We start from the raw sequence: 22,624 nt of genomic DNA, 5'->3' as shown, positions 1-22,624 counted from the left end.
CTTTATTGTGTTCTGTAGATCTATGTGTTTTGTGCCGGTACCATACTGTTTTGGTTTCTACTGCTTTTTAAAAAAATTTTATTTATTTATTTTAGAGAGAGAGTATGTGCAAGTGGGGGAAAGGGTAGAGGGAAAGGGAAATAACCAGACTCCCTGTTGAGTGGGGGACCTGATGTGGGGTTCAATCCTAGGACCCTGAGATCATGACCTGAGTTGAAATCAAGAGTTGGATGCTTAACTGACTGAGCCACCCAGACACCTTGAATACTGCAACTTTTTCGTTTATCTTGAAATCTGGGACTGTGATACCTTCAGCTTTGTTCTTTCTCAAGATTGCTTTGGCTATTCAAGGTCTTTTGTGGTTCCATACAAATTTTAGGATTATTTGTTCTGTGAAAAATGCTATTGGTATTTTGCCATTAAATTGAATTGGTAGATTCCTTTGGGCAATATGGACATTTTAACGATAGTGATGTTTCTAATCCACAAGCATTTTTTGTGTCATTTTCAGTTCATCAATGTTTTATAGTTTTCAGAGTGTAGAAGGTCTTTCTCCTCCTTGTTTACATTATTCCTAGGCATTTTATTCTTTTTGGTACAGTTGTAAGTGGGATTTTAAAAAAATTTCTCTTTCTGTTCCTTTATTATTAGTATATAGAAACATTACATTTCTGTATATTAACTTTGTATCCAGCAAGCTTACTGAATTCATTTATTCTAATAGTTTGTGGTGGAGTCTTTAGTTTTTTTTCTATATATAGTATCATGTCATATACAATAGTGATAGTTTTACTTCTTACCAATTTGGATGCCTTTTCTTTCTTTATTATGTTTGATTGCTACAGCTAGGACTTCCAGTACTATGCTGAATGAAAGTTGTAAGAGTGGACATTTTTGTCTTGTTCCTGATCTTAGAGGAAACGCTTTCAGTTTTTCATCACTGAATATGGTATTAGCTGTTGGTTTTTCATATATGGCCTTTATTATACTGAGGTATGTTTCTCTAAACCCACTTTGTTGGGAGTTTTTATTATGAATGGATGCTGTATTTTGTTGGATGCTTTTTCTGCATCTATTGAGATGATCAGATGGTTTTTTCTTTTCTCTTGTTATTGCAAGGTATCATTGATTTGTGAATACTGAACCGCTCATGCATCCCTGAAGTAAATCCCACTTGATTGTGGTGATTGTGGTGAATGATCCTTTTAATGCATTGTTGGATGTGGTTTGATAATATTTTTGTTGATGAAATTTGCATCTGTGTTCATCAGGGATATTGGCCTGTGGTTTTGTTTGCGTGCGTGAGTCGTGCTTGTGTGTGTCTTGGTTTGATATCAGGGTAATGCTGGTTTTGTAGAATGAATTTGGAAGTTTCCCTCCTCTTCTAAGTTTCTTGGAATAGTTTGAGAAGGGTCAATATTAAGTCTTCTTTACATGTTTGATAGAATTCACCTATGAAGCCATCTAGTCCTGGGCTTTTTTTTGTTGGGAATTTTTGATTACCTGTTCATTTTCAATACTAGTAAGCAGTGTGTTCAAATACTCTATTTCTTCCTGATTCAATTTTAGAAGATTACATGTTTCTGGAAATTTATCTATTTCTTCTAGGTTGTCCAGTTTGTGAGCATGTAATTATTATTAATAGTTTCTCATCCTTTGTATTTCTGTGAGGTGGGTTGTTATTTCTCCTCCTTCATTTCTGATTTTATTTATTTGAGTTCCTTTTTTTGTTTGTTTCTTGTTTTGGGTAAGTTTGTCTAAATGTTAGTCAGTTTTATCTTTGAAAGAACCAGCTCTTGGTTTCATTGTTTTCTTTCTTTCCTTTTTTAAGTCTTTAGTTCATTTGTTTCTGCTGTAATCATTATTATTTTCTTCTCTTAACATTAGGTTTTGTTTGTTCCTGTTTTTCTAGTTCCTTTTGGTGTAAGGTTTTGTTTTTGTTTTTGGTAAGGTTTAATCATTTCTGATTTTTCTTGTTTTTTTGAGGTAGGTATCAATATCTACTTCTCTCTTCGAACTGCTTTTTTCTGTGTGCCAAAGATTTTGGACTGTTTCATATTTTCATTTTCATTTGTCTCCACTTATTTTTTTTAGTTCTTCTTTGATTTCTTTGTTCACCTATTGGTTGTTTAATAGCTGTTTTTTAGCCTCCATGTGTTTGTGGGGTTTTTTTCTCGTTTTTTTTTTTTCCTTGTAATTGATTTCTAGTTTCTTACTATTGAGATTTAAAAAGATGCTTGGTATGACTTCAATCTTAAATTTATTGAGACTTGCTTTGTAGCCTTACATGTGATCTGTCTGATAAAATGTTCCATAGGCATGTGAAAAGAATGTGTGTTCTATTTGTGGATGGAATGTTCTATATATATCTGTTAGGTCCATCTGGTCTAATGTGTTCTTCAAAGCCATTGTTTCCTTATTGATTTTCTGTTTGGATTATCTGTTTATCCGCTGATATAAGTGGGGTATTAAAATTCCTTATTACTAATGTATTACTGTGAATATCTCACTTTATGTCTGTTAATTTTTGCTTTATATATTTAAGTGCTCCTATGTTGGGTGCATAGATACTTATAATTGTTCTATTCTCCTTTTGGATTGACCCTTTTATTATTTTGTAATGATCTTTGTCTCTTGCTACAGTCTTTTAAAGTCTGTTTTATCTGATGTTTATATTTCTATTCCAGGTTTTATTTTCACTTCCATTTGCGTGGAATATTTTTTTCTGTCCCTTCGCTTATAGTTGGTATGGGTCTTTTGGTCTGAGGCGAGTCACTTGTAAGCAGCATATAGATTGGTCTTCTTTTTTTATCCACATCACCCTATGTCTTTTGCATTTAGTCTTTGAAAATTTAAAGTAATTACTGATAAGTATATACTTATTACATATTATTTTGTTCATTGTTTTCTGGTTGCTTTTGTAGCTCTCTGTTCTTTTTTGTTCTCTTTCCTTATGGTTTTATGGCCTTCTTTAGTGTTATGCTTAGATTCTTTTGTCTTTATTTTTTGTGTATCTAGTGTAGGTGTTTGATTTGTGGTTGCCATTGGGCTCATATATAACATCCAACATGTATAGCAGGCTATATTAAATTGATGGTTGCTCAAGTTCAGGTACATTCTGAAAGCATTAAATTTCTACTCCCTCCACATTTTACATATATGATGTCACATTTTACATCTTTTTAATTGTCTATCTCTTGACTGATTTTTATAGATATAACTGATTTTACTACTTTTTTGTGTTTTAACCTCGTTGTGTTTTTTAAGTAATTAATCTATTATGTTTACTATATGTTTGTTTTTATTTATGTAATTAGATACCTTTTATTATTTTCTTCTAGTTATGCCCGTTCTTTCCATTTAACTAATTTCCTTTAACATTTCTTATAAGGCTGGGTTAGTGGTGATAAACTCCTTTAACTTTTGTCTAGGAATCTCTCTCTCCTTCAGTTCCGAATGATAACCTTGTCAGGTAGGATATTGTTGGTTGTAGTTTTTTCCCTGTCAGTACTTTGAACATGCTGTGCCACTTTCTTCTGGCTTGCAAAGTTTCTACTGAAGAATCAGCTCATAGTCTTGAAGTATTTCCCTTGTATATAGGTATTTCCTCTTGCTGCTTTTATTTATTTATTTTTTAAGATGTATTTGAGAGAGAGAATGTGTGAGTTGAGGAGAGGGGGAGAGGGAGAGAATATTCAAGCAGACTCTCCACTGAATACAGAACCTGACCCAGGACTTGATTTCATGACTCATGAGATTGTGACCTGAGCCAAAACCAGTAGTCAGACAGTTAACTGACTGAGCAATCCAGGTGCTGTTACTCTTACTTTTTAAAAAATTCTCTATTATTACTTTTGCCATTTTAGTTATGTATCTTGGTGTGTGGATCTCCTTAGATTCATCTTGTTAAGGGTTGTCTGTGCTTCCTAGACCTATATGTATGCTTGCTTTCTCAGATAAGGGGAATATTCATCTACTGATTTTTCAAATAAATTTTCCAGCCCCTTCTCTTTCCTTTTTCAGGGATCCCTATCATATGAATGTTGTTAACTATTGATGATGTTGCAGAGTTCTTTTAGCCTATTATTTTTTGTTTTTCTTTTTGTTCCTTTTTTTTTTTTTTTTCTGTTCAGCTTGGTTACTTTCCATTACCCTGTCTTCCAGATCACTGATCCATTCTTCTGTGGTTTCTAATCTGCTGTTGATTCATTCTAGTATTTTTTTTCATTTCAGTTATTGTGTTCTTCAACACTTTTAAAATTATTTTGTATCTCTTTTTTGACGTTTTCACTGAATTCATTCACTCTTCTCTCAAGTATCTTTATGGCCATATCATTATGACCGTTACTTAGAACTCTATGAGAAATATTGTTGATCTCCATTTTTACTTGGCTCTTTTTCTTGTCTTGTTCTTTCATTTGGGTTGTATTCCTCTGCTTTCTCATTTTGTTTAACTCTCTTTGTTTCTTTGTCTTAGTTAGGTTAGCTGTATCGTGGTCTTGAAAGTGGTAGCCTTGTGTAGAAGTCATGTGTTACCCTGTAGCACAGTCTCCCCTGGTAACCAGAACCATGTACTTCATTGGTGGTCCCTGTGTGAGCTGCATGTGCCTTCCTGTTGTGGCTCAGCCACAGTTGCTTTGGGCTTGATGGTGGGTGGAGTTGACTTTCAGCCCAGCTGGCTGTTGTTGGGATACTGGGAAGAATATACTCCCTACACTGTTGAGAGGCCCAGCTGCAACTGGTGGTTGTTGGGGCTAGCACTCAGCCTAGTTGCCTACAGTTAGCCTCTGCCACCGCTGCAAGTGCACTGAAGGGCAGGGGCTTGCTATGTGTGCAGCCAGCTAAGAGGCCTGGCTGTAGAAACTGTGGGTGGGTTGATGTATGGTGTTGTCTCCCCAACTTCTCAGGGCAGGAGTTACTTTGGAGTGGTACCAGTTTTGGCAGGGGCAGCCTGATTGGGGAACACTGGGGTGGGTAGCAGTGTAGATGGGAGAATGTTACAGTTCGTATCCAGTTATCTAGACCAGAGAGTGGGAAAGAAATGGCACCTACCAACAGTATAGTTCCTTAAGAAATCTCCTATAGCTCCAGACCCCCTCTAAGATTAGTCAGTAAATCTTCATGTACACCCCAAGTGCTTTTCAAACTGCTGCTTCTCTGCTATGTGTCTACCAAGTTATTTAGTGTGCTGGTTCTTTAAGGGCAGGGACTCAGTTTCTTATTGCCTTCCAGCACTCCAGGGATTAAGCTCTGGTGATTTTTAATGCTCTGGAAGTTAAGTTGGGTAATTTTCAAAGCCATACATTATGGGGACCCATCTTCCAATGTGAGTCCCCAGCGCCGGGAGTTCCTTATAAGGTCTCATCCCCTCACTCCTCTTTGCTTGTTATGTCCCTCCCACATTTTTTGTTGGGGTTTCCTCTACAACTAGGTGTGGAAGATTTATTCTGCCAGTCTTCAGATTATTTTCAGAGTTAGTTGTGTAGATGTAGTTGTTTCCTTGGTGTGTCTGTCCATGGGATGAGGTGAGCTCATGATCCTCCTACTCTGCCATCTTTCCAGTCTCTAACCTTTTGCCATATTTTAGAGCGCTAGATTCCAAAGCAGAATCTTTTGTCTCAGAGGTTTTTTTTTTTTTAAAGATTTTATTTATTTATTTGACAGAGAGAAATCACAAGTAGGCAGAGAGACAGGCAGAGAGAGAGAGAGAGAGAGAGAGAGTGAAGCAGGCTCCCTGCTGAGCAGAGAGCCCGATATGGGACTCGATCCCAGGACCCTGAGATCATGACCTGAGCCGAAGGCAGCGGCTTAACCCACTGAGCCACCCAGGCGCCCTGTCTCAGAGTTTTTTAAATAAGATTTTTACACTGCCAGTAGTTTTTTTGGTAAGATATTTATTTCTTCTAAATCAGTTGTGGATTATTTTTTCAAAATTATTGGAAGTAGCTACTGACAGTATTTTCTTTTAAAAACGTGTTTGAAAGAACTTTAAGTTTACAGAAGAGTTGCAAAACTAGTACAGAAAGTTCCTGTATTATACTCCTGTTTTCCTACTGTTATCATCTGATAACCCATGGTGTATTTATCAACATTAGTACAGAACTGTTAACTAAACTACAGATTGTATTTGCATTTCCCCAGTTTTTTCACTGATGTGTTCATTCTGTCCCAAGATTCAGTCAAAAACCACAGCATTGCACTTAGCTCTCATGTCTCTTTTGGTCTCCTCTACTTGCTGGAGAATTTTTTTCATTGTTTTTGTCTCTCATAAGTTGACACTTTTTAAAAAAATTAGTGATCAAGTATTCTGCAATATGTCAACTTTGATTTCTCTGATACTTTGTCATGATTATACTGAAATTACGGCTTAGGGGAGGGATTCCACATGGTGATATATATGCCCTTGTCATCATATAATATCAAAGAGTAGAGAATATCTATAATACTTTTTAAATTGTGGTAAACTTTAATAATTTGGTTAATGTATTATTTTCTTTTTAATCCCCATCTGGAATAGTTTCTTTCATAATATTACTTATGTGCATCTTTTCTTGATGACTTTTGTGAGAGGTTTGTGTATTTTCTTGCATTTTTTTCAGAGAATCAATTGTATCTTATTGATCTTCCCTGTTGTATCTTTTTTTCTCTTTTACTATTCCGTTCTTATATTTTTTTCTTTTCTCTTCTGGGAGACAAGAGTGTTTTTAGATTGGTCTGAAATGGACGTGACTTCAAAGTCTTTTACCAGAGTATTTTTTTTACCTTGTAATCTGTAGTATTCATTTAGTTGAGATATGAGTATATAGTATGGAGGTTGAAGAGGGGTACTTTTTTTTTTTTTAAGATTTTGTTTATTTATTTGACAGAGAAAGATAACAAGTAGGCAGAGAGAGAGAGAGAGAGAGGGAAGCAGGCTCCCTGCTGAGCGGAGAGCCCAATGCGGGACTCAATCCCAGGACCCTGAGATCATGACCTGAGCCAAAGGCAGCGGCCCAACCCACTGAGCCACCCAGGCGCCCCTATTTCAGCCTTTAAAGAATTAAAGTTACCTGTCAGGCTAATGGAGGATTTTTCCTTTTGAAATCAGTATCTTCCACTATCGCCCTCGACCCGCAAGGATGACAAGAAGCCCCAGTTCGGAAGCATCTTCTCTCTCTTTATTTCCACAAGTCTACACACTTATATACGCTTACATGACCAATCAGCGAGCAGGGTACAGGAGGGAGCGAATCAGGCTCTGCACCTAAACGAACAACTTCGCTAGCAACCAATGCTGTTTACTTCCTTTGGGCGTTCTGCTTAGTCTCATGAGGCAATCTTAACCTGGCAACTAGCCAGGCACCATCTTTTAATGGCGGAGGCCGCCCTGGCCAGGGGCCTGCCTCCAACATCTCCCCCTTTTTTCTTTTATGGCAGGGATCGTGCCTGTCTTAGGTTGTCAGTGGCGGGGAATATCCTTACCCGTCATCAGACGGCAGATATCAATGATCTGCGTCCTGTCTTAGGTTGGTATATTTCCCCCACCAATCTTACCCATCATTGACTACCGATCCAGCATACTTAGCCACACTTGGGGGGATGTTCCAGCCTCAATGGCTAACAAGGCCTGCACCATGGCTTGCTGTTGCCTATGTTGCTGTCGCCTCCAAATTTGCAGTTTCCTTACTAGCAGAATCAAGCCCACTACGAGGATTATCATCAGACCAATTATGCTAGCCCACTGTTTCGTAAAGGTTAACACATCTTGCAATGCTTTGATTATCTCTGGGAGGGTTGCAAGCTCAACTCTGGTGTTATTTATCCTTGTTATGCCTAGTAGCAGGTGCTGAGTACAGCTTTGGAATTCTGCGGACTAATTCCCCCGCAAGTATTGGGAGAGCTGTCGGGAGACATTCTGTAAGTCACTCATATTAGTATAGGCTATGGGAGTTACACAAATTGCCGGGAAGGGTGCTATACATCCCAGTCCCACAGGGCCCCCCATATGTCCACTTGTTCTTGAACCAAATCCACTCTCTGGTTGACTATCAGGATTCCTGCTTGCAGATGTGTATTGATCTGAGTCTGTGTTTGAAGGGCAGCCGCCGTTCCTTCTGCAAGGGTGTTCACAGCTTCCGCAGTGGGTATAGTTGCAGCAAGCGAGACTGCTGCTGCCGTGGCAGCTGCTGCAGATATAGCCAATGCTGTCACAACGGTGGCTGTGATACCAAAATCTCTCTTCTTTCTGGATAGCACCCCCGGTAACTTGTCCTCTGGAATGGAAACTGGGATAGGAACATGGGTAGGGATGCGCATAATCACAGCCAGCTTGAAGGCCGTAACATTCCAGCACTGGGAAAGATAGCAGTTCTTAGTGCAATTCAACGTATCATTCAGCTCCCTAGCATTTGTTACGAGGAAAAGGAACGGTGGCCAGATGCATATGGGAGTGGGCTGATAAGTAATATTATTGGGACAAGACACATTAACTGTTGTCTCAAAGGTACTAGAGTCATTTTGTTTATAAGAACAGTTGAGTAATTTGCCACCATTTAACATGGACACTGCTGAGATAACAGTACATGCTCCTAGCAAGTTACAGACCTGCCATGCATCAAAGGGAGAGGAGGGAATATGAGAGAAGAGTTAGTCACTGGTAAAGGATATGGCCATGCTTTAACCACTGCCCACAGCTCTCTGGCTTGAGTCTGCCGCAGGAGGTGTAGCATCCCCAGAGTTATCATCAGCATCTTCAGCATCATGACTGGTGTTTGGAGGCAAGGCTGCACGCACCAGCCGCTCTGGGATCCAAATTGGAGCCTCCTTTTCCTGCGGAGCTTTACTCCCCGCTTCCCTGCGGATTACCTTGCAAGATTCCTTTATTTAGTTCCCGGGTGCCGGCGCCATTTATCGTTCTCGGCCCTCAAGAACGACATTCCACTAAGTGATAATTCTTGTGGAACATGAATGCTGAAATACTTAGTAAACTACAGTTAGGATTTCATGTCTTTTGGAGAAAAGTTGTAATTGGGTGCAGTGGGATTTCTGCAGGAAAGACAAGAAGAAGTCCTAAAAGAACACAGAAGAAACAGCAATGTAAAATGATGTAAAGGGAGAAAAGGAGGAGGTCATTGTTAGCTTAAAGATCATGGATCATCTGCTTTTAAGCTATAAACTAGGACTGGTCTCTTTTTGCTTAATTATGTTCTTGTAAAAGATGGCTTCTCTTGATAAACACTATAGAAATAATCCCAGTTTCATGCATTTTGGAAAAAAGTGTTTTAGAGAAATAATAGATTTACAAGTAGAATGTATGTTGTAATTTTTTTGTTGTTTTTGTTAAGAGGTTCAGTGTAACAGTGGTTAATTTTTTTCATGGTAACACAAAATCTGTACACACAAAATATAATTGATATTCCTTAAGTAAAAGGCTCTTATATAAGGAAGAAAACACCTGATGTAACCATAGATTGTCTATCTGCGTATTTTTCAATGTTTATTTCACTTGGAGAGATAAAAGTAATTTTGGGGCCTGGGTGGCTCAGTGGGTTAAGCCGCTGCCTTCGGCTCAGGTCATGATCCCAGGGCCCTGGGATCGAGTCCCACATCGGGCTCTCTGCTTGGTGGGAAGCCTGCTTCCTCCTCTCTCTCTCTCTGCCTGCCTCTCTGCCTACTTGTGATCTCGCTCTGTCAAATAAATAAATAAAGTCTTTAAGAAAATAAAATAAAAATTAAAAAAAGAAGATAAAATAATTTTATTCATATGCTAACTTACATTAATATAGTAGAATTGCCAACTGGGACTTTTGGTGCAGTAACAATCTAAAGTTGTTTATAATTTTAATAAATAAAAATTGTAACTTCATGTATCTAAATGTCACAATGTAAGATTTGAGTATTTTCAGTGGTATATAAAAAGGCAAGCATAACCAAATAATTGGAAACATAAATATTGTGGTATAAATTTTGTGCAAGAACTTTAATTTTACTTAAAATTAAAATTGGAGGGGCACCTGGGTGGCTCAGTCCATCCGGTTTCCAACTCTTGATTTCGGCTCAAGTCATGATCTCAGGGTCGTGGGCTCAAGCCCGATGTGGGGCTCTGTGCTCAGCGTGAAGTCTGCTTGAGAGTCCCTTTCCCACTTTCTCTCCCCTCCCGTACCTCACCTGCTCATAGTCCCCCTCCCTTTCTCAAATAAAATAAATCTTTAAAATTAAAACTGGATATATGAAATTATAAAAATGAACAAAATAGATATATTTTTAAATGCTGGTAAAAGGCATTGATTAGATACTTAAGGATACTATTGAAAACACTGCATTTTTAATGTTAAAAGGATTCAAAATTATGCTTTCCAGTAATTCTGTAGTTAACTTTCTAGTTTGAGTACTCTTTGACCAAAAAGAGAAATTAAATTGAAATTATTTCTTCCTCTTTGAATTTGGAACACTCCGTAACATAGGCTGCTGTGGCTGATTTGTGTTTTCTCTGACATATCCATGTGTTTGTTATTCTGTTTCTAAATTGTATAGATGTTGGAGATTTCATGAGATTTCATTTCATTCTACAGTCTTAGATTAAGTCTAGTTTCGTAGTCTTTGCTCTTCTATCTCTCAATTCCTGAGAGAGATGTTTTAAAATTTCCCAGCTTATTTTTAGATTTATTAACTTTTTTCTTTGCAGTTTTTGTTTTTTGTGTCACATCTCTGTTGTTGAATAAATATCAAGATTGGCATTTCCATAGTTATTTTTACTGCATTTTAGTATTTTTGTCCATCTTGTACTTTTTTTTTTTTAATTGTAGCACATACTAATATTGTTATATCAGTTTTCTTTGTACTTTTGGAGATTTTTGTGTATGTGTTTAACTTTTTAGTGTAAAATATAAAATAGAGAAAAACGATACAGCATAGTTGTACAACACAATTGTACGACCCAATGAATTATTATAAGGTAAATATTCTTGATCTTACACCCAAGTCAAGTAATAGAACCATGTCAGCCACCCCTGAAATCTTTGCCTGTGTCCCATCCCTTTCCTTTCTCCAAAAGTTTACCACTATCCTGACTTTTAAGGCCATACCTTTTTTCTTTTTCTTAGGGTTTTATCACGTATGTGTATATTCCCAGATTCTGTACGAGTTTTTAGTCTTGTCTATCCAAAAGAACTTTGTATGTCTTTTAATCAACAGGTTATAAGTCTTTTAATCAACAGGTTGCTTTTCTGTCCTTTTTCCCTCCTTTTACTTTGTTGGTGAACCCTGGCCCTTTGATCTTTTGGACTTTCCCATCCTCTGGATTTTGCTGATTTGCATGAGACAAATTTAAATATGTTCCTTTGTCCTCTCTATTTCCTGCAAATTGGTAGCCCAGAGGCTTACTCAGACTCAGACTCATTGGTTCCCTCTGGCAAAGCTGTAGATATTCTTCCATATTATCTGTTTTTTCACTTTTTTGGATGTAAGCAGTCGCTGATGTTGAATACCAAGATCTTTTTGTTTATTGTGGTTTGTACTATCATTTTAATTTTGCCATTTAATTTTCACTTTTACCTGGAATAATCTTATAAAGACATGCTTCCCTCTCATCTACTATTTGGTGACCCATTGGTTATATAGGAAGGATAAAATAACTACTTGTTTCTTTCCTTTACTTACTTGTTAAGGTAACGAGTTGGTTTGCTGTTATCCTCAGAAAATGACTAACTAGCTTTTTTTCTCCATTACATTCTGATGAACTTAGAGATTTAAATACATTAGATTCATTTCTATTCATTGTTTTATCAAAGTTTAAATCGCCTTTCTTTGTTTAGTTGGCTCATGGTCTTTTTTCATATGACTTTAGTCATACTTGCTATCTTCCTTGCTGTCTAGTGTGTCAGGATGTTCCAGACTTATCTTGTACATTTTCTTCCCCAGACCTTATTATTAGCTACTTAATGAAAAACTTAGTTTTAAATACACAAGTGACACGTAAATGCTTTCTTGAAAAACTTTGAATGAACCAGATTCTTTCCTCAGTCCTTCTCTATCCAGAGGTAATCCCTGTTACTATTTGGTTAGCTGTCTTTACAAACCCTTTCCTATGAATTTTTATGTTTACATACAGATATAAGTACAATACAGATATCATATTCTTTTTTCATGTGACTTTTTTGTAACTTCAGACAATCATAAATGATACTTACACTTACTTCTTTGTTTATTCAATTATGTATCTTGATAATTTTTCTGTTAGTACATAGTACATTCTTTTTAAATTGTTACTTAATATTTGATATGGTTCCACCTCATTTGATTAAGCTCTTCTCAGAGTATATTTGTTTGTTTACAGTTTTACCACTAATATAACTCTTGCTTTTTTTGTGCACAAAATGCAGATGTTTGTTTGGAGTTATAAAGTATGTGCATTTAGAATTTTGCCAATTTGCCCTCTGAAGTGCTCGTTCTTCCACAAACAGAGTCTGAGAACGCCTGTTTCTCTACCACTCAGTAATCTTGCTCTTATGCAGTCTTGCCAGTCTAAAGGGAAACCATTCCCTTGATTTCCCAGTGCCTTCCTGGCATGGGAACAGGAATGAGTAGGAGGTATTCTCCAGTGAGGACTGCTGCAAGTGGTCTGGTAGCAGAGGTCTCCCTTCTCTTGGGCTTCACTATCTCTCAGGCGCGCCACTTACTGCTCCAGTGGGGATGCAGACACAGCTGCTGCTGGGTGCCTCACTTCACAGCCTGGCTGGTGCTCCTGATGACCTAGTGGGTTTGATCATCCGTTGTGTGCCATCCAGCTTGTCAGCTCAGCCACTTCTCTGCCTGTCTGCCTCCACTCTCTTCCCACCCTCTCCTTGTCACATACTCTTGTGTATTTTGGTGTGTCGTTTTATTTTCTTACATTATTCAGTCTTTTTTCTATCTTTTTCAGTTTCTTGAAGTCCAAGGGCTACTGCCAACATTGGGGTGTTAAAAAGTATCCTTCTTGTCATTTCTCAGATTTAGAGTGGGAGCAGGAGACTGCATTTAGTTTGCTGGAACCCTAGTCTCATTTTAAACATAAGGGGAAAGGAAGGTTTCACTAAAAGGTTAAGTTGCCCATTGTCATATACCAGTATCAGGACTTTTCAGAGTTCCAGCCTAACTTTTGATGACTATCACAAATCCAGTCTGCTATTTGAATTAACAGCTCATTTAGTTTTCTTTAAAAGCCTTGATTTTAAAGTCCCAATCAGTGATTGTAATATATTAAAAGTGGTTCCATTTTTCTCCTGTCGGTACTTAAAATAATAGGTGCTGTTTATTGTTTACTCAGGTACCCGGGACTGTGTTACATGCTTTCTTGGATTATGCTTAGTCTTCACTACATCCTTGCAACCATGAGGTTTAGGTACTTTTGTTATCCCCATTTTACAGAAGAGGAAATCTGAGTACCAAGGTGACATATTAATGCAGCCAGAGCTCAGACCCACGCAGTCTGACTCCAAAATCCTGGCCTTAAGGTCTATGCTAAATATTCCTGTTAGTCCCCATCATCCCAGCTGAGTGGTTTCATTATATTGGCAATTTCATTATGATTGCTCTAGGCATTTTCCACACAGTCCTATTAGGATCAAATAATAAACCATATTTCTAAAAATTCTTTATATTCTTTTCTCAAGGTTTATCTCTTGGGACCTCTGTTCTTAGATGATATTAGAGTTTATTCAGATGACCAATTTAGTCAGTGCTTTTGTATATTTCTAACAACATCATTTGACGGTTTATTTTCATTATCAGTCAGTCCAGTAGAAACCCTGTATATTTATAATGCTTTTATGCAGTTATAAAAATATGTAGTGATTGAATAATTATGCCGCAGAACTTCTGCAGTTGTTAACTTTTTAGGGAGGACAGCTTAGTTATTAAACACTGGGAATATCATTGTTTCTTTTAGACAGTATGTTCCCTGATTCCAGCTTATCTGGGCCTTTTGGGATCAGAAGCAAATGGCAGGTGTGTTGAGAATATCAGGAATGGAAGTTATCCTGGTGCTGAGCAAGAAGAATAGGATTTGTTAATGAAACGAATTCTAGGGGTACCTGGGTGGCTCAGTCATTGGGTATCTGCCTTCGGGTCAGTTCATGGTCCTGGGGTCCTGGGGTTGAGCCCTGTGTTGGGCTTCCTCTTTGGTGGGGGGCCTACTCCCCCTCTTTGTGTTCCCTCTTTCGCCATGTCTCTCTCTGTCAAGTAAATAAAATTAAAAAAAAAAAAAAAGAATTCTAGGTAATCTGATTTTCCAAATATTCACTTTTCTCATTCTTGACTGATATTTATTGATCCTGCAAAGTTGAAAGGGGAAAAAAAAACCCAGTGTGTTTCAAATAGATAAGATCGGTTAGATCATTATTTCACCAGATTTAATTTGGGTTTAGGAAGGTACTAACCGAAGATGAGTAGAGGAAATGAGTTTACTCTATGTGGCCTTAGGGAAACTCATTGTTTTTATTAGTAATATAATGTAGACTTTGTATCTGAGATTCTGTGTATAGAATTACTATACCCATATTAATTCATGTACAAAAAACTTTCTCCAGGCTATCCAGATAATTGAGGAATGATCCGGAAGCAAGGAGGGACAATGTTAGAAAGTCTATAGCCTACCTATAAAGAACAAGAAGTTTTTACTATGAAATAGTGATAATATACTTCTTGTTGCTCTCTTTGTAAAATAATCATTAATTCAGAGGAAAAAAACATTTTAAAGTGAGATGAAAGATTGCCAGTAGGAAGGTTAACAACTGCATAGTGGTTTGATTAGAGTATTAGTACTGGAGTCAGAAATTCCCAGCTTGGGGCCAGACAGTAGCTTTAGGCAAACTTTTTCTCTATTTCATTTTCCTCTTTCTGTAATTAGAAAGCCTGATACTCAGATACATTTCTTATAGTGATTAAAACTTGTGTTACTCATAGTGCCTTTGCTAAGTAGGACTTACCAAATGTCACATGAATAACTGAGATGACTTTAGGTTCCTTTGCAATACAGAAACATATCATTAAATTTCTAAAAAGAAAAATACCTTCAGTGTGAGTGGGAAGCAGCTCAGTGGCTCTAGTAGATCTCTTAAAGAACACGGTATTAGTCCCTTCAGTGAGTGGTAATATATAAAGTGTACCTTTGAGGAATATGTACTGTTAGATTATAGTGAACTGGTTCAGACTGAATTCTCAGACCAAATCATCTAATAATAGAGTTTTGGTAAATGAAATTCAGATATTCTTAACTTACTGGACTCGTGTCTACTCTAAAATCAAGTAGGTATCATTCTAGTGTCAATATAACCAAATATATCAGTGTAACAATCAAAGCTATTATTTATTGAAAAGACATATAATGAGTATGTTAACTATCATAAGTATTAATTCAGCTCTGATATGAAAAATTATTTTTAAGCATCAAGCATGCATTGACCTTTAAAATGCTTTGTAATTTGATTAGATTAGTAGAATAAGCAGCCGTATTTTGGCATACTTTGGTATTTTTCCATAGATAGTTTGTATTCTCAATATTTTTTTTGTTATATCTTGTTCTAGTGATCGTGGTGGAGAAGACCCAAACCAGAAAGTAATCCATGGGGTTATTAACTCCTTTGTTCATGTTGAACAGTATAAGAAAAAATTCCCCTTAAAGGTAAAAAGCCTCCTTTAAAAACATAATCAGACCTTTAATTTCTTAAACTACCTGTTCTAATTTTTTAAATGTGATTTTAATTGATTTATTTAGTTTTATCAGGAAATCTTTGAGTCTCCCTTTCTGACTGAAACAGGAGAGTATTACAAACAAGAAGCTTCAAATTTATTACAAGAATCAAACTGTTCACAGTATATGGAAAAGGTAAAGAACACATTATGCTAACTGCATCATCTCATATTTAAGACATGTATTTTATTTAACATTTATTTTCTTAGGTAATACATTTATTTGGTGGAAAAGGTTTCTTTTATTTGATCATTATTCTGAATTATAGTTAATATGCAATACCTATTGATAAGTCATTGTTCTTGCTATGGCATTCTCCATGGGAAAAAGTTCTATCCAATTTTGAAAATGGTTGATGCTTCTTGATAAATCCTGATTACTTGATTAGCTTGTCTTTAAAATTAATACTCACATTCTTGGCAAAAGAATAAATTATATCTGTGTTTAGCATAGAGGCTAGGTGTTTGGGTTTTTACCTTTCCTCCCCCCCCCCCCCCGCCAAGATTTTTATTTATTTATTTATTTGACAGACGGATCACAAGTAGGCAGAGAGGCAGGCAGAGAGAGAGGAGGAAGCAGGCTCCCCACTGAGCAGAGAGCCCAATGCGGGGCTCAATCCCAGGACCCTGAGACCATGACCTGAGCTGAAGGCAGAGGCTTTAACCCACTGAGCCACCCAGGTGCCCCTCTTTCCTTCTTTAAAATGGAAGGAAAAATTTAATAATTCTGAATACTTGGTAGGTTACTGTTTTGGTCTGTTCAGTTTTTGGAAGACTGAGAAAAACTCCACAAGATATTTTAATTACTCCTTAAACCAACACATATTGATTACTATTTAAAAATTCCATGTATACTTTTTTTAGTAAAGAAATAATTGTGTTATAAAGTCAGTCATCGTAAAGATGTATTAAATTTTTAGCCAAGTTTTTTAATTTACAATATTGAATTCCAGGCATTTTATTATACAATGATTTTTGTTACTTTGTTTAGCCAAGAAGATAAATGTGTTTCAAGTGGAATAGCTGTAGAGTGGCCTCCATAGATGACAGGTCAAGAGATAACAGTACGTTGTTACATATTCCACAAAACCCAGATCTAGAAGTCTGAGTTGTTTTAATTCTTTTCTGCTATTGTCACTGATTAGCTCTAGGACCTCAAGTTAAGCCCTCTAGGACATTTTTCTCCATCTACTAAGTACAGGTTACACCAGGTCAGTGACTCTTAGCTTTAAGCCTTTTTGCTTCTTAGACTCTCATTAAAGGTTCTAGATCCAGTCCTGAAAAGTGCACATGGATTATCAGTTATACACACACACACACACACACACACTCCTTGTTATATTTGGCTCTCAAAAAGAGGCCCTTGACAAAAGTATTATATATTCCACTTACATGGAATTTCTCTCTAGAATATGGAATATCTAGAATAGGTAAAGACAAGAAGTTATTGGGAGGAGAGAATGAGGAATTATTGTGTAATGGTTACAGAGTTCTTGTTGGGTGTGGTGAAAAAGTTTTAGAAATAGACAGTTGCACAACATTATGAGTATAATTAATGCAATTGACTCACACACTCAAAAATGGTTAATATGGTATATTTTATGTTACATATATTTTATCGTAATTTTAAAAACACTCATAATGTAATATACCCCAAACCATTGAATTATATTTTTAAGGGGGTAAATTCTACAATAAATAAATTATATCTCAAACTGTTAAAATGAAGGCCACTGGAAATTGTGTTTGGGAAGTAGCATTTGTAAGCGTAGTTCATTTAATTAACAGACTAATGTAGTCTTCCTACTTCTGTTTCTCTATTTTACCTGTAGTTTCGGCCTTTTCTCCCCAGCTGTAAGTGCTTTTATAGCCCTTTGAAGCCCCACATTGAGACACTCCACTCTTGTCTACCTTTCTTTTGATATGCATCCATCCCCTTCCATTATCATTAATTTTTTTCCTTTTCTCATCCTCCATCACCTTCCCACTCTAATTCCTGTTGCATTTAGTTAATCCATAAACATTAAATCTGTAAATGACTAATAGGCATAATCCTTTTAAGGGATGTTTTTCTTTTAAAAGCAAAAGTTTTTGACAAAAATTACTTTCTTAGTTGATTAAATATGCACTGAACATATTTTAGTCCAGATAGCTTTCTTGCCTGCCTTTGGTTTTTGTGACTTTGTCCTAGACTACTGGCTCCACAGGGGAGCGTAGTAGGAAAGATAGGATGGTGAGTCTCTCTTCAGTCTTTGCCTCATTTTCATCAAAAGGTATCTGAGAGGTAACCAGGAATGATGTATTATTTCCCCTTTCAACATCACCTTCCTTTCCAGTATTACCTTCTCAGGCCCTCGCAAACTCAGCAGTATTCTCCAAGGCTTAACTGTGCATAGTTCTCTGGGACCATTTGAGTTCAGAAAGTCTAGTTACATAGCTTCAAGTTGCAGAACGTTTTCCAAGTCTAAACATTTGTATGTGTATGTGCTATACTAGCTGGTTTTTATTGTGAATGTTGTTTTGTTTTGAGGTAGAAATTAGCCAGATTCTCTAGCTCTTATCTTCATTAGCGCGTTCTTGTTAATATTAATCAGTGTATTATTGGTAGCCCAGTGTTTCTTATGTAGGATAAGCTTTACTAAAGCTCTTAGTTGACATATTTAAATATGACTAAATATGACTTTAAAAAATGTTAATGAAATCTTTAATTTGATAATTATCATGTATATACTATTTACATTTACATTTTATGAGACAAGGAACCAACATAAAATAATTAGATCAATCTACTTAATCCAGTTGATGTAAACTGTTTTTTAGTTTGATAGTTAAATATTCATAAAGTGACCACCTGTTCTGGTTTTTTAATAACTTTTACCCACTTTTCCTGTTGCATGTTAGGTTACCTATATAATAGCATGATCAGGGTTATTAAATGAAGACAAAATGCAGGCCACTTAACTTGAGTTCATGTTCATGAGATTTTGGTAAAATGTAGGTGATAACTAATGCCTAAATAAAATTTAAAATGATTTATGGAATGTGAGTTTAAATTGGTTATATAATCCATATTTGTTACCTGGCCATCTTTAATTGAACCATTAAAATTAGGCTATCTTACTGGTATTACAGGTTTTTCCTCATAGTAGTTCATGACTGTAAAAATATATTTCTAAAGGTTCTAGGTAGATTAAAAGATGAAGAAATTCGATGTCGAAAATACTTGCATCCAAGTTCATATACTAAAGTGATTCATGAATGTCAGCAACGAATGGTAGCAGACCACTTACAGTTCTTACATGCAGAATGTCATAATATCATCCGACAAGAGAAAAAAAATGGTAAGTGATATGAAACAGTGAGTATGAATAGAAACTAAATTATAAATCCACTTTCTACACATCTCCAAGCTTTCTTAGATTTCAAAAATAGTCTAGTCTAAAATATTCAATATGCCTTTTATCAATTCTTAATAATCTGTTTTAAAAGACTGTTTTGGAAAGGTATGTTTTCAAAGTGTATTCCAAAGTCAAAAGAAAAACTAGGAAAAAGTGTTTGTACATTTTTACATACACAAGGCCTAATTTCCTTAATATATTAAGAGTTTCTACTAAATAGCAGGAAAACAAAGATGAAAAGGAAATAATACATTTTAACCAGCTGAGCCACCCAGGCACCCTTGAAAAGGAAATAAACATTTTAAATATGTGCAGATACTCAATCTCATTCAGAATAGAAGAAAATACAAGTGAGATACTAGTTATAAGTAGTAAAAGAATGGAGCTTGTTTTTTTAAAGATTTTATTTATTTGTCAGAGAGAGCATAGGTGGTGGTGCAGCAGGCAGAAGGAGAAGCAGTCTCCCTGCTGAGCAAGGAGCCGGATGCGGGGCTCTACCTGGGATCATGGCCTGAGCCTAAGGTAGACACTTAACCTGCTGAGCCACCCAGCTTTCCAAAGTGGATTTTTTTTTTAAGATTTTATTTATTTATTTATTTGACACAGAGAGATCGATCACAAGTAGGCAGAGAGAGATTGGCGGGAGGGGGGGGGGGCAAGGGGGGTAGTAGGCTCCCTGCCGAGCAGAGAGCCCAAGGTGGGACTCAATCCCAGGACCCTGAGACCATGACATGCACCGAAAGCAGAGGTTTAACCCACTGAACCAACCAGGCGCCTGAAATTTTTTTTTTTTTTTTTTTTTTTAAGGAGAAAATAGCACTAAAAGTTTTCAAATAACAGGGAATAAATGTAACAAGATACTTGCAAGACCTACACAGAAAATGAAACATTGTTGAATTGAAGGTAGCATTGATATATAGATCCAGGAGAATCTACTCAAAACTAAATGATTTTTCATTTGTTTTAATTCTGAAAGTTAAACTCTTAGACTAAGAAAAATCAAGACAGTCTTGAAGACTATCATGGGAAGACCTTGCAGGATGGCATGACTTACGATAAAACCACAGTAATTAGGACAATGAGACATTGGTGCAGGGTAAACAAACAGACCAATGGAATAAAATAGCCTAGAAATAATCCGTGCATAATAGGTACTTGATTTGAGACCAAGGTGACACAGTAGAGCAGTGGGTGAAAGATAAGTCTTTTTAGTATAATGCTGAGTCTATTGGATGTTCTCTGGGTAGAAAATAAAATCTGATCTCTACCTCAGACACCATATACAGAATCAATCAATACATTGTTGGCTTTTTACCTACATGTAAAATAGTAACACTTTGAGAAGATAATATAGGAGAGTAACTTCATGACCTTGAAGTAAGGAAAGATATTTTAAATGAGACACAAAAAGCACTGGCCACAAAGGGAAAGATTGATCAAGTGGACTGCATTAAAAAAAAAAAAAAAAAAAAAAAAAAAACACAACTTTTGGATCATTAAAAGACCATTGAGACCATCAGAAGACAATCATAGGGTAATATATTTGCAATCACTGAAAAAGATTTATGTCCAAAATACAAAATGGTCAAGAAATTTGAATAGGTACTGCAGAGAAGAGGATATCCAAGTGGCCAGTAAACATATACAAAGGCCCTCAATCTTATTAAAATAGGAGAATGTGAATTAAAAGCCGCACTAAGATACCAGTACTCACATTTTGATATAAAATTTAAAAGACCAAAAATAATTAGTGTTGTGAAGTGTGTAGACTAGTAAGAAGTTGTTATATACTGTGGACTCAGAGTATAAATTAATGCAACTACTTTGAAAACTGACATTAACTCTTAAGGTTGAATGTATACATATCTTCTGATCTAGCCATTCCAATCCCGATACATAATGCCCTGCCCAAACTACATGCAAATATATACAAAAAGGTACAAGAGTGTTTATAGCAGTATTATTTGTATTAGTTCCAAACCAGAAAGAACTCAAATATCCAATAACAGTAGAATAAAGTACAGTATACTTCTATAATGGAATACTATTAGAGAACTGAAAATGAACAATTACAGCGACATACAGAATGCAGGTGAGCCTTATAAACATGTTCAACGAAAGAAACCAAACATGAAGGAATTGTACAGTTGATTCCATTTTTATAAGTAGTTCAAAACAGGCAAAACTAATCTGTGGGTTGGTAATCATTATAGTGATTACCTGTGTAGAAGAGCAAGAGGAATAGGGATTGGGAGGAGGTATGAAAGGAGCATTTAGGTGTGGGAATTGTCTCTTTCTTACTCTGTGTGGTGATGACGTGGGTTATGTATGTGTTCACTTGTGATAATTCATTGAGATATATACTTATAGTTTGTACACTTTTTGTGTATGTGTTATATTTCAATAAAAAGTTTAAAAAGCATTGCACTGAGACATCATTTTCATTTCTCAATGGGAAAGAGCAAAATGTTTGATTACATGTTGTTGGCAAGAGAACTTCCTATTATTGGGAGCTGTTTTATAAGGATCTGTCTATAAGATGAAGCTCTTGACACAATACTCCCACTTCCAGGAATTTATACCACAGATATCTTTGTCCATATACAGGATTATTAATTGTAATATTGTATTACCAAGGATTGGAAAAAAGCAAATTTGCATCAATTTTAAAGAAATTTTAATATAGCCATATAATGGGGGTGCTAATGCAGTTGGAAAATTACCTTTATATGATGACATAAAAAGATCTGTAAATGTTCTGTTCTGCAGTTGCAAATAATACATAAAATATGCTACACTATTTGTGTAAAAAGGCAGAGGGAAGACTATTTGTTTGAATGTGTGTGAAACATCTTTGAAATGTTAACTGTAATATTGCTTTCCTATTGATGGTCAGGAGATGGGTGTAGAGCCCTTTCTTTGCATTCTCTTGTAATTCTGCATTTTGAACCAAATATTACCAAATACATTAAAATATTTTTTGAACTCTTTGGAAATTTGATAATCAAACTTCTTTTTCTCTTCAGACATGGCAAATATGTATGTGTTACTTCGTGCTGTGTCCACTGGTTTACCTCATATGATTCAGGAGCTGCAAAATCATATCCATGATGAGGGCCTTAGAGCAACCAGTAATCTTACTCAGGAAAATGTGAGTGATATAAGGAACTGGATATTTTTCTCTTAATCAGATTATAATGGACTTTTTCTTGACTTTACTGTTTTCAACAATGCCAGAGAAAAATCCTACCATGATAGCAAATGAAACATCTTTTTTTGTTTGTTTGTTTGTTTTAAGGTTTTGTTTATTTATTTGACAGACAGAGATCACAAGTAGGCAGAGAGGCAGGCAGAGACAGAGAGAAGGGGAAGCAGGCTCCCAGCTGAGCAGAGAGTTGATGTGGGGCTTGATCCCACAATCCTGGGATCATGACCTGAGCCAAAGGCAGAGGCTTTAACTCACTGAGCCACCCAGGCACCCCAGCAAATGAAGTATCTTTATTAAAATGTTTTAAACCTGT

General features: G+C 36.3%; 1 protein-coding gene across 3 annotated transcripts in view; it reads left to right on the top strand.

The window, feature by feature from the left end:
* CUL2 (cullin 2) overlaps positions 1 to 22,624 on the top strand; it is a 101,664-nt gene that overhangs the window by 60,570 nt on the left and 18,470 nt on the right. For all 3 annotated transcript variants that reach the window (XM_059184247.1, XM_059184246.1, XM_059184248.1), the window contains exons 7-10: positions 15,541 to 15,637; positions 15,731 to 15,841; positions 18,884 to 19,046; positions 22,130 to 22,254. In XM_059184247.1, the coding sequence (XP_059040230.1) occupies positions 15,541 to 15,637; positions 15,731 to 15,841; positions 18,884 to 19,046; positions 22,130 to 22,254 (496 nt within the window). The remainder of the gene's footprint in view (positions 1 to 15,540; positions 15,638 to 15,730; positions 15,842 to 18,883; positions 19,047 to 22,129; positions 22,255 to 22,624) is intronic.

This window comes from Mustela lutreola, chromosome 8, assembly GCF_030435805.1.
Source record: "Mustela lutreola isolate mMusLut2 chromosome 8, mMusLut2.pri, whole genome shotgun sequence".
NCBI lineage: Eukaryota > Metazoa > Chordata > Mammalia > Carnivora > Mustelidae > Mustela > Mustela lutreola.
The sequence above is the reverse complement of the archived record's forward strand: the minus strand, read 5'-3'. Positions and strand labels throughout refer to the sequence as shown.